Genomic DNA, 13,003 nt, shown 5'->3' on the forward strand with positions numbered 1-13,003 from the left:
TTATATTTGTCATCTTCTCTTTCTCGTCGTCTTCATCATTCCCTCCTCATCCTCCCATGTTTCTAAATTTTTTTATAATGACCATGAATTATTTGCAAAATTTTAAGGAGTCAAAAAGCAATATAACATTTCAGAAAATTTGGAGAGAAAAATCACTTACACCGTGGCATAAAATTATCATTTTATTATTGCTCTTCATGTTTTTTTCGTGTGCATCTAATTTATAACATAGTTGTAATCACACAGGATATACCACTTTTATATACTTTTACTTTTATCATGTAAACAGTTTTCCACGTTGCTACACAGTCTTTGCAATTTCTTTTTTTTTTTTTTTTTTTTGCAATTTCATTTTAAATGACTGATAATGTTCTGTGAGGTGGTCTCTCACTGTTTGTTGGGAAGTTTGAAATAGGAGGTAAGTGCCAGCGAAGTGTTTGCTTTTCTTTTCTGGGAGCCTTTCTTCAACCTTGAGTTATGGCTGTCAGATGAAAGATTGGGAGTGATTTAATGAGGTCTTGGTAGTCCAGTTTTCTTAGGTCCATGCTGTCAGACAGATCCATCAGAGCAGAACAGATAACTGGATTTTGCCATACCTTTTTTAAAAATAGCAATACATACATACAAACCAACCAACCACAAGTAGTTTGTTAGTGAGGTGAAATACTTCGTAGAACAAAGACAACAAAAAATATAAAATATTTCTAATTCATAAATGAAAATATATTTGTCACCTTAATCTAGTCTGAGAGGTTTAAATCTTAGATCTCTGGTAGGATTTCAGAAAACTGTTTTCTCAGATAAAAGGTCATCTTTCCCTTAAACTAACACATTTGACACTCTTCTGTTTCTGAGTGAATTTCACCTAACTAGTCTATCGCTGTATCCACAGATACTGTTTTTCCCTTTACACATGTATTCTACTCTTTCTCTTACAAAATACAGAAACATTCCCAGTGTGAGGGTTTCCTCTTTTTTTTTTAGAGTCAGTTCACTTATTAATATTTATTTCTCTTTGCATGTAAACAAAAAAATATTAAAGTTTAAACAAATTTAATTTCACCTTAGTTCCTAAAGCTGCTTTCTTTATCCATTTATCTATTTGTTTCCCTAAATGTAACCTTGGGATCCCTGGAGCAGGTTTTTATTTTGTTTTCTTTTCCTTTTTCTTTGGGGAATGCTTGTTTCTCTTTTTTTCCCCCCAGAATATTACAGGGGTACAAACGTTTAGGTTACGTACATCACCTTTGTGCCACCCAAGTAATAGCTACAAGTGTGCCCATCACCCAGACAGTGCACATTGCACCCATTAGGTGTGAATTTACCCATCTCCTCCTCCCCCTCCCACCTGCCCGACACCTGATGAATATTACTTCCGTGTGTGCACAAAAGCGTTGATCAATTAGCATGAGGGAATGCTTGTTTCTAATAGCCAAAGTGCTTAAGGGCTCAATGCTGCAACTTTCCTCAAATCAAAATGGCCACCTGAATCCTCCCTGAACAGGTGTTTTGCTGCTCCCTGTACAGCACTCCCGCGGGTTTCAGACACACTGATCCTAATCTTCTCAGTCAACCTCCAAGACACGCAGTGTCAACAGTTAATGGCAGCCACAAGTCCATTATCTACATAGGGTGCAATTACTTGGCAGCCACATAGACTGTGAGGTTTTTGTGGGCCCCCAGAGAATTCATATCCTGAAGAGAGACACTAATCAAGACAGGTCCTCTCGGCAGGGACATTGAAAGGGTGGACTACAATTGATAGGAGTTTTAATTTGTGAGGACTTAATCTGATCTCCTGCTTTTGGAACAAGATAGTGTAGATGTACTTATTGTCCATTTTCTCCAGGCATTCTTTGAAGATTCATTTGATTGTATGGTGATAGTATTGTTACAAGGACACAGAACTTTATTACATGAATCTGCCTCTATCCTTCACCTGCCTCACTGCCCAGAGCTCCTCTAAGGATTTATTCAGGCTGCGTTGTGGTAAGGGGGAAGGATGACTAATGTCTCAAATTGTGTGGTGTTTAGTAGTCTGGTCTCCTGCTCACTGGAAGCTCCTTTTTGGGAGGGCAAATCCTGAGTTTTTTCAGGAAGCACTTAAGATGCAGCAAGAAATGGTCCTGGTTGGCCATTTAGCTGACAATACTTTTCTTGCTAGAACTTAGTGGCACTAGTGTAAATGATGTTAAGGGCCAGGTTCTGACTGACTGACACAAGCAAAGCCAGAGACTTTGGTCTGTGCTCCCCTTCCCTCCGTCTGCTATTGAGAAAAGGAGCACTGGATCAGGGGGTGGCTCATCAGGGACAAGGATGCAGTCCCTGACCCAACTTGGTCAGAGCTCTTGAACACCATTTCAGGTCATTTTCTTTTGAGGGTAAACATGCTGTGCCACACCAGGACGATCTGTCTTTGACTTCTGTCAGAGGGGAAAAGCAAAATTGGGCATAGATGACCTCACCAAAGCAATAGTATTTTCAGGTAAAATAATGCCCTCTGTCAAATAATTTAGTTTACAAAATTAGACTTACCACCATGTTAGTTGTTTTAATCAGTCTTATCTTAAATCAGCAGTTCTCAAAATGTGGTCTGAGGATCCCTGCGGGTCCCTGGGACATTTTTAGGGGATCTGCAAGGTCTTCCCTTGTCCAACAACATATCTGTGCAAGGCTGGAATTTCTTCATCTGCTTCAGCCTTAACAACATATTGCAACAGATTGAACACAGATGCAGATACAGGAATTCAGCTGTCTTCTGTGAAGCCAGACGTTGAAATGTAAAACAATGACACTTTTGTAACTAAAATTATTTTTTGTTTTGGAAAATATTATTTTTTCCTAAATACATTATTATGTATGTATTTTTTTTTTTTTTTTTTGTTGAGACAGAGTCTCACTTTGTTGCCCAGGCTAGAGTGAGTGCCGTGGCGTCAGCTTAGCTCACAGCAACCTCAAACTCCTGGGCTTAAGCGATCCTACTGCCTCAGCCTCCCGAGTAGCTGGGACTACAGGCATGCGCCACTATGCCCGGCTAATTTTTTCTATATAGATTTTTAGGTGTCCATATAATGTCTTTCTATTTTAGTAGAGACAGGGTCTCGCTCAGGCTGGTCTCGAACTCCTGACCTTGAGCAATCCACCCGCCTCGGCCTCCCAGAGTGCTAGGATTACAGGCGTGAGCCACCGCGCCCGGCCCTATGTATGTATTTTTAAATGAATATTTTAAACTTCATTTTAATTCCTAGTACAGTAAATGTTGATAGCTGTAATCCATATAAAGAACTTTTAGAGGGCTGGGCACAGTAGCTCACGCCTGTAATCCTAGCACTCTAGGAGGCCGAGGTGGGAGGATCACTTGAGCTCAGGAGTTTGAAGTTGCAGTGAGCTAGGTTGACGCCACTGCACTCTACCTAGGGCAACAGAGTGAGACTCTTTGTCTCAAAAAAAAAAAAAAAAAAAAAAAAAAATTTAATAAGTATAAAGGGGGCTTGAGGCCAGGAAGTTTGAGAACTGCTGCACTAGAGGACCCTCCTAGGAGAAACATCTACATCTTCTTCCTTTCTTTTGGTCCTATGTAGTGGGAAATGATATAGCAGACCTAGATTTATCTATTTATTTTTTGTTGTTGTTGTTTTATTTTTATGTTATTTTATTTTATTTATTTTTGAGACAGTCTCGTTCTGTCGCCTGGGCTAGAATGCTGTGGCATCAGCCTGGCTCAGAGCAACCTCAGACTCCTGGGCTCACGCAATCCTCCTGCCTCAGCCTCCCCCAAGCAGCTGGAACTATAGGCGTGTGCCACCATGCCCAGCTACTTTTTTCTATTTTTAGTAGAAACAGGGTCTCCCTCTTGCTCAGGCTGGTCTCAAACTCCTGAGCTCAGGCAATCCTCTCACCTGGGCCTCCCAAAGTGCTAGGATTACAGGCATGAGCCACCGTGCCTGGCCCCAGACCTAGATTTATACAGACACTTTCAGAGAAAAATTACTCACGTGTCTGCTACAGAACAGGTATCTGATATGGTTAGATGGCGATGATGGTGATGATGATTGTTAGTTCCTGTGAGTCCTTGGTTGTGTATGTGCCTGCATTGCTCCTCTTTAAGTACACATTTTTATGCTCCATGTTTTTTCTGTGGCCTAGGAACCCATTCTTGTCTCTCACTTTAATTTTTATTCTTCATATTAGCGATGGCTCAGGTGAAGCATTTTTCCCCATTTAAGTCTGTTGGAATCATGTTCCTGAAGGGAATTTGTGTGGTCCTCATGGACTCTGCAATACAGGTTAATCCTCCTAATGGGAAGAGACAGATTACTAGGATGGGTACCTGATGACACCACACTTTCTCTCTCGGCTGAGCTCTCACCCTGAGGCATTGGTGCAGGGCTGCCTCTGTGCAGTCCCACTCACTGGAAAAATCCACAAATCCTAGGGCCTTACCAAAGAGGACAGGGTGAGCAGATACCTCAGTCTTCAGGTCTGCCTGATCCTCATCACTGATTTCCTCCTAAGAAAGCAAGGAATGTATGATCCTTTGACTCACACAGTGTCATCTGCAAATAAGTGCCTACCTGGGAATGAGGACAGCCCCATCAAGGTGCCTGTAGCAGCTGAGCTGGTTGATGTAGGAGTGTGTGCTGGAGAGGAAGGGGAACAGCCAGTGATGCTGAGAGGGTGGGTGGGGTAAGAATGGAACGGGTAGGCTTAACCTTCTGACCCTAGAGACTTATCTCCTAGGTACGGCCATATGAACCAGAAGTACTGCCATCTACTTACTAGCAAAAGGGTCGTCACTTACTGTCAGCAATGCAGCTGAGCAGTGGAGCAGCAGCACAGGATCTGGTATCAGCCTTAGGTCCAAGGCCGAGCTCAACCTCACCCATGTGACCTGGGCACATCACTGACTTACGCCAAGCCCCAATTTTCTAACTGGTAAAAATACAGTCATGCCTGTCCTATCTGCTTCATAGAATTGCTAATAAGATTTAGATTAAGTGATATTACAGTTTTATAAGTTTTGTAAAAGGCTTCTTTACAGTACAAATAGGGTTTCTGTTTTTTGCCTGTTGCCCTCGGGACTCATGAGGCTTCTGTTCTTTTCTCCAGGTTACCTGTGCATGACAGATGAGTGGTTCTCTGAGTATGTCTACGAAGTGGTGGTGGACAGGAAGCATGTCCCTGAAGAGGTGCTAGCTGTGTTAGAGCAGGAACCCATTATCCTGCCAGCGTGGGACCCCATGGGGGCTTTGGCTGAGTGATATTGCCTCCAGCTCTTTCCTCCTCCCGTGGAACCTGAAGTAGCTGCAAAGGACAGATCCAGGGACTGAAGCCAAAGTTACGCAGGTGACTATGTGTTCCCACAGGACACAGTCAGACTCTTGGATTTCCAGTCTCTTCCAGGAGCTTCTTCGGGGAAGTGTGCTTTATGCTGAAACAAAATATTCTTGAAGAAAACAAAAAGGGGAAAGATCAGGTCATACTCTCTACTCTCCTCATCTCCAACAGCTCAGGATCTCTTAGCATTTTAATCAAATGTAATTGTTTGTCTTAACTCTGTCAAAAAGGTTTGATTCAGTATCTGTGTTTTAATAAGACAGGAGAGGATGAGCAATTGAGGTATATGGGGAGAAAACAGACCTAATGCTCCTTGTTCCTAGAGTAGAGTGGGGGGAGGGTTGCCTAAGATTTGAGCTCTCAAAACTGCATGCTGCCTGACAGTATCGCTGTCCTTCCTAGATGGCAGTCACTGAATTCAATTCTTTCAAGGTAATTTCATGTGCCTCTAATAGCCCAAGAGTGGGAGGTTGATCAGGTCTGACATGATTCCTTCCTGTTTTTCTGAACAGTGGGGAGCACAGCTCTACTTGAGTCAGGTTTAAGTAGAGGCTTGTTAGACAAAGTGGGGTGAAAGAACAACTAAAACTTTACCATGATCTCAATTATAATCGTTAGGGGGAGCTCTCGCCAAGTAGTTTAACTTCTGCCTCTGAAACTGGGGGTTGGGTGGGCAGGAAAAGGTGATCCATTCTTTCTGACAACTAGATGGTGCTGAGATGCTTTTGAATAAAACACTTTGCTAAGTGAAAATAAGTTGGCTTATTTGATCTAAGAAGCTATAAAAGAAGACAACCAAGTGGCTCATGTTCTTCAAAATGAAAAAACGAAGACAGCTTCCCTGCTTCAGCTTCCCTGCAGAATATCTGCTCCTTCCCAGCCTGTACTAATTCTCACTGGCTTCTGCAAAGGGCTTCCAAACACCATATTTAAGAAGGCCTGGGCCCCTGCCACTTAACCTTTTTTCCACCCTACAAGGGATGGAAGTGAGGCTCTGTTGGACCGGTGGGTTGGGAAGCATGTACCATACTGAGATTGGGCCTTCTTTTCACTGAAAGCAAATAAGTAGAGCACCCTGGTCAGCATTTCCATCAGTGCCTGAGCCCCCTGCCAGTCTGGCTCTCCAAGAATCTTCCCAGTCCTATCAGGGGTATTGTCTGTCACAGCACTTTCCAAGATAAAATTAGATAAATGTTCAAGCTTTCACCAGAGTGTTTACAATATGCCAGTAATCCTGTTCCAAGCAGGATAAATAAATCTATTTCTAGGCACAGAAACTGCAAAACAGATCTAAACACATATAGGACGAAAAGATTACCTCCAAAGTAAAGACAATTAGATTGACAGCTAACTTGTCACTGGCAACTATAAGCCAGAAAACAGCAAAATAAATCTTCAAAGTTCTATAAGAAATTAACTGTGAACCTAGAATTCTGTACTTGATAAAACTGTCTTTCAAGAACAAGGGTGAAATAGAAGACATTTTCTCAAAAAACAGTTGCTCCAACAGAAGGGAAGTGTTCCAATATGGAAGGCTTAAAATGTGTCACCATGGAGTATTACTCAGCTATAAGAAATAACAGTGATACGACATCTCTTTGGTTCTCCTGGAGAGAGTTGGAACCCATTATATTAAGTGGAGTATCCCAAGAATGGAAAAACAAACATCACATGTACTCACCAGAAAATTGGTTTCCCTGATCATCACCTAAATGCACATTTGGGAATGATACCAATCGGATATCAGACTGAGGTGGGGGGTGGGGGGAGGGGATGGGTGTATGCCTACATGATGAGTGCGTTGTGCACCATCTGGGGAATGGCACGCTTGAAGGTGCTGACTCGGGGGGGGGGGGTGCGAGGAGGGGATGGGTGTATACCTACATGATGAGTGCAATGCGCACTGTCTGGGGAATGGACACGCCTGGAGCTCTGACTTGGGGATAGGCAGTACATGGGCAACCTATGTAACCTGAACTTTTGTACCCCCGTAATAAGCTGAAATAAAAAAAAAATGTATCAAAGATTGTAGAGCAAAACAAGTAACTGTAGATAAATCTCTGAGAATTCAAAAAAAGGTAAGACTAAAATCTATGAAAGTAGCAGATAATTAGGGAGGGAGGTGATAGGAATGAACGTATTCTGAGGTCCTTGTGTGATTCAGGAAGAAGATCAATATATTGATTAACTTTAGACTTTGGTATGTTAATATGTGTGGTAAAAAATTCTAGATTATCTACTAAAAAATAAGCAGAAGATGTAGTCTCCAAGCAATAATAAATAGAATGAGAAAATATAATTAACCCATAAGAAGACAAGATAGGGAAGAGAAAGAAAAGGCAGGACAAATTTAATGTCCAAAATAAGATAGTAGAAATAAATCTAAATGTGTCAATAATTATAATATCTATAAATGGATTAAATGTTCCAGAAAAAAGACAAATTGCCAAATTGGATTTTTAAAAGAAATGCAGCCATATGCTGATTATAAGAAAGACATAGTCCAGAATATTTAAAAGTATGGAAAAGATAGGCAGATACTAACCAAAATAAGTCTAGTGAAGTTATACTAATAACCCACAAAATTAGGGCCACTCTGAATAACCAAACAGACTGTCTGATTCCAGGGTGTGTTACGTGAACTGTGTGAGCTTTTACGTGAATGGCCTGCCTGGAGTTATGCAACACTGTAGCCCTGGAAATAGGCTTTAGGAAAAAAGAACACTGCCAACTGCACATTGTTTTTTTGAGCACACACGGAACTTTTTAAAAACTGGACTACATACCGGACCGTGCAGTCAACCTCCACAAATTTCAAAGGGTTGTTATCATATAGACCACGGTGCAATCAACTTAGAAGCAAAAATTAAAAGATAACTAGAAGACCACTCACTGTATGTTTAGAAATTAACTCAGGGGTCCAAGAAGAAACATAAAGGAAGTTTAACCTGCACAATAATACAAATAATACATATCCAAACAAGGGATGCTGCTAAAACAGTACTTAAATTTTATAGCATTAAAATTATATTAAATAATGTAATATTAAAGTTACAGAATATTCTATAATTTAATGTGTAATATTAAAATGACATTAGAATAAGAATAATGTAATATTAAAATTACATTAGAATGTAAGAAAGGCTGAAAATTGACATCTGTTTCAGGAAACTAGAACAAACTGGGTATGGTGGCTCACGCTTGTAATCACAGTGACTTGGAAGGCTGAAACGGGAGGATCCCTGAGGCCGAGAGTTCAAGGCCAGCCTAGGCAACAGAGTGAGACCCTGTCTCTAGAAAGGTTTTAAAAAAACGAGCCAGGCATGATGGCATGTGCCTGTAGTCCCAGCTACTCAGGAGGCTGAGACAGGAGGATCCCTTGAGCCCAGGAGTTTGAGGTTGCAGTGAGCTATGATCATGCCACTCACTGCATTCTAGCCTGGGCAACAGAGCGAGACCCTGTCTTAGAAAGAGAAAGAAAAAAAAAAATACAACAGCAAAATAAACCTAAAGAAAGTAGAAAGAAATAAAGATGCACAGAAATTAAATGGATCGACAAAGCCAGAAATTGGTTCTTTAAAAAAAAGAAAACAACAACAAAAGCACACAAGGAATTAAGAGGAGAGTATTACTATAGATGCTGCAGATATTAGAAAAATAGAAGATACTATTAACTTTGTCAGAAGTGACAGTAAAGGGATTTACTTAGAAGACAAATCCACTAGCTTGGGAAGAACACGAGAGGAGACAATATTCGAAGCTGTTAAACTGGCGGGGCATCGAAAGATTTAGCAGAACTGAAAAGTGAATCCTGAGCCAGTCGTGGAGAAAGCCAGTGATAAGCAAACCAATTTATGTTTCATAATCCTCCAGAAAGATATGGTATACCAGAAAGCATTACCTCTGGAATTGGGAGTAAAAGGAGGGTTACCAAAGGGTTGAATGTCTGTTGGGTCCCTTCCCTACTCTGGGCAGCTAGGTGACTGCATCTCCTCCATTCATCAGCCTATTATAGAAATCATCTCTGGAGAGTAAAAAACAGTTTATGATCTAGAGGTCACGGCAACAGAGGTGTGGGTGAAAAGTGCCAAAAGGGCATTTAAGTGAGCATTTATATTCAGAACATCCTCCACCATCCTGGGCTCCTAGAACCCTAGTGGCCAGGAGATTGGAAATGTTCTCTGGGGAATCTTGATTAGCCCAAGAGGAAAGGCATAAAGAACTATTTTATGCCCTAGAGAATTATTTTATGAGGCTGGTGTACCCCTAATAAGAATAATAAAAAAAATTACATGTAAACCTCACCCATAAACATAGATGCAAAAGTCCTAAACCAAATCCAGCAATATATTAAAAAAATAATCTGGCCAGACACGGTGGCTCACTCCTATAATCCTAGCACTTCGGGAGGCTGAGACAGGAGGATTGCTTGAAGCCATGAGTTCAAGACCAGCATGATCAAGAGCAAGACCCTGTCTCTACGAAAAATAGAAAAATTAGCTGGGTGTGGTGGTGTGTGCGTGTCATAAGTACCCAGCTACTCAGAGGGGGTGAGTCAGGAAGATCACTTGTGCCCAGGAGTCAGAGGTTGCAGTGAGCTATGGTGATGCCACTGCACTCCAGCCTGGGGAGATGGAGAAGACACTGGCTCAAAAAAAAAAAAAAAAAAAAAAAAAAGATAATCTTCATAACCAAATAGTAAAAGATATTTTTCAAATAAAATCAAGAGCCAGTGGAGAGAAACACAGAATGGTGCGTATATTTTCTCTGCTGAAGATCAAGGGAAAGGCACTGAAGTTTTAGCCAGAGATCTGCATTGGAAGAACTTGCTAATATTTGGGTGACTGGTGAGCTAGGAAATGAGAGAGCATGGAATTGTCTTCCCCTATAACTCTGAACGATACAGTGTCACCAGAGGCAAGCTTGATGACTCTGTGCTCTGGACAGTCGTGGCCTGAGTCACGGTGACCCTACACATCCAAGAAACCAAGACCTGATAATGAGCTATGCCTTCAGCGTGTGGTTGTGGCCCCATCTGCTTGCTTTGACTTGTCCTCAAAGGACAGTTTAATTCTAATTTGCTTGTTGGCAGCGCCAGGGCACTTGCACTTTGATTCCCATCCCTCCAGGGCGGTGTGGGTCAGCATCATTGCTGACTGTGGCTGTAGTTAGTCATTTGTTAAGTGGGATTTTTTACAAAGTAATTCCAGATGAGCATTCTCACATGTAGGACAACATGTTCAGAACCATTGTTCCTTCTCATGAAGCTGACTCTTCCTTGTATCATTTCTATGATACAAATAGACTGACAACTAGGAAAATTGGCCAGAGTTTCTTTTTTTTTTCCTTTTCAAACTCCAAGTCCTTTACACATTACTGCAGAGGGAAAGAAAGGGAGGGAATGTTCAATTCATACCAGATGTGGTTATTTGGGAACAGGATTATGTGCAGATGGGAAGCCCGCCACATTCTTCTTTCTTGAGTATCGTTTGAATACTCATTGTTTTCCCCTTGCTTACTCCTCCAGAAAAACTCTAGTTAGTAGCACAACTTAGGCAGAGTGGGCTCCGGAGCCATCTCTCAGGCTACCCCATGACAGTTGTTGGTTTTTGTTTTTTTTTAATCAGCTGCTATGCAGAAGGTTAGGGCAGCTGAGGCAGGGTGGATATTTGGTGGAAAGTATCAGAGTGTGGTTGATACTTTCCACCAGATAGCATCCCTGCGTCTTACCTGGCAGGGACCTTACGAGTTACCTAGTCCAAACTTCTCCAAGACAGGTAAATCCTTTAAGTTCTACCTGGACACATTCAATGACAGGAACACACAGCCTCTCGCTGTGGCCCCTGCCCACCTCTCCAGACTCCACTTACTTTGTATGCTCTGCTGCAGCCAACAACCGACACCCCACCCTTCCCACACTTTGTCCCTCAAATACACCAAGCTCATTTCTACCTCCTTGCTCTTCCTTCTGCCTAAAGCTCCTCCCACATGTCTTTGCATGGCCGGCTTCTCATTATCCAGGTCCTGGCATCCATGTCAAGGCCATCTCTGATCACCTTATCTAGGGAGCCAACTTCCTCCACCACCTCCACACCTGTCACTCTTCTATACCGTTACCAGGGTCTATTTTCTTCCCAGCACTTATCACTTGCTGAAATTATCTTATTTATTTATATGTCTATTGTCTGTTTTCCCCAAAGGCGGTACCCCCTGTCAGTTCCCAAAGACAGGGGCTTTGTCTTGCGCGTGACTGTCTTTGCAATGCCTGGCTCATAGTAAATATCGGTAGGCTGACTGATTGAATGTGCCCTACGCCCTGACAGCTATAGTCAATTAAAAGTTTATACAAACATCTAAAGTCAGCTTCCCTATAACCTGCTCAGTAGGGACAAGTAGAACAACAACAAAAATCCCTGTAGATCTTCCTATTTTGACATAAAAGGTCTAGATTTCATGAAGGTGCCTAGCATAAGGGAAGTAGAAGAGATGGGGAGGAAACCACAAAGGTCTCCTTCCCTTTCTTGCTGCTTTAACCTTTCTGGTTTCAATCAGCCCAACACAGTGGGACGAACAGGCCTTTGGACGCCGGCCTCAGCATTTGGCAAGTCTGTGTAAGTGTGGAGAGGTTATTTCATCTCTCTGAACCTCGGTTTCCATTCCACCTTTATCTAAAACTGGTTTAAAATCTATTAAATATGAAAACTCATAGCTTGAAAAGGAGGAAAACTAAATTTTTTTAGCTACTCACATTTTTTCTTCTGAGTAACTTATTTAGCAAAATACAGCCAAAGGATTTATATTGCATATTACCCAAATGGTAGAAAAAGGGCAAAAGATAATGCCTATGATGTGTACAGCACCATTCAATAAATGGTGGCTTTTATTAAGAATCAGTTCTCACAGAGCTTCTGCAAGATGTCCAATATTGTGGGGAGCCCTCTGGGGGTTAAAACAATTCCCTGCTCTTCAACTAAGTTTGTCATTTAGTTGAGAAAATAAGATGTTTATATATGAACAAGTTGAAAAGAAGGTGACTTAGTGAGGTCATCTAGTAAATGTCATGATAGTCATGAAATGGCTTAAAGTTGGAGAAGGAAAAATGCCGACTGGTCTGAAACTAACTTCTAACCACAGTGGCCACCGACATCAAGGATGAAGGTGATCAGTTTACCAAGAAGAAACTAAGGGAAAACCTCCCTAGATGCAGAGGCACAAGTTCTCTTGAAGTTCACAGAGGGCAGGAAGAGCCAAAGAGAGGGTGAGTGTTTTATAATCTTGAGCAGGAAAGAGGAAAATGGAAGTGGGAGGCAGGAGAGAGGCGTGGCTTCAGGGGCGGGGCTTGAGTTCTCAAAGTCGTTCTCTCCTGAGCAAAGTGCTGGGCTTCACCTCTTGACTCACAGCATCCTTGCTCTTAAAATTAGAAAAAAATTTTCCTCCTTCTTCAGTAAACAGCAACAAAAAGACTATGGTGATGAGTAATTAGACTCCATCTGGGGAGGAAACTGTGGCATAAAGTGAAGCTGAGCCCTTTGGAATTCTCTAGGGTTCTTCCCTCCTTTGTGAGAAGCTCGGGGTCCCTTAGAATGTCTTTCTTTTTCTTCCTCCCCTTCTTTTTTTCCTTTCTTTTCTTTCTTTCTTCTTTCTTTTCTTTTCCTTCTTTCTCTCT

General features: G+C 41.8%; 1 protein-coding gene across 2 annotated transcripts in view; it reads left to right on the top strand.

The window, feature by feature from the left end:
• BLMH (bleomycin hydrolase) overlaps positions 1 to 6,707 on the top strand; it is a 41,933-nt gene extending 35,226 nt beyond the window's left edge. For both annotated transcript variants that reach the window (XM_069483521.1, XM_069483520.1), the window contains exon 12: positions 5,110 to 6,707. In XM_069483521.1, the coding sequence (XP_069339622.1) occupies positions 5,110 to 5,261 (152 nt within the window). In that variant the 3' untranslated portion in view covers positions 5,262 to 6,707. The remainder of the gene's footprint in view (positions 1 to 5,109) is intronic.
• The last annotated feature ends 6,296 nt before the right edge of the window (positions 6,708 to 13,003 follow it).

This window comes from Eulemur rufifrons, chromosome 9 (assembly GCF_041146395.1).
Source record: "Eulemur rufifrons isolate Redbay chromosome 9, OSU_ERuf_1, whole genome shotgun sequence".
NCBI classification, from domain to species: Eukaryota; Metazoa; Chordata; class Mammalia; order Primates; family Lemuridae; genus Eulemur; species Eulemur rufifrons.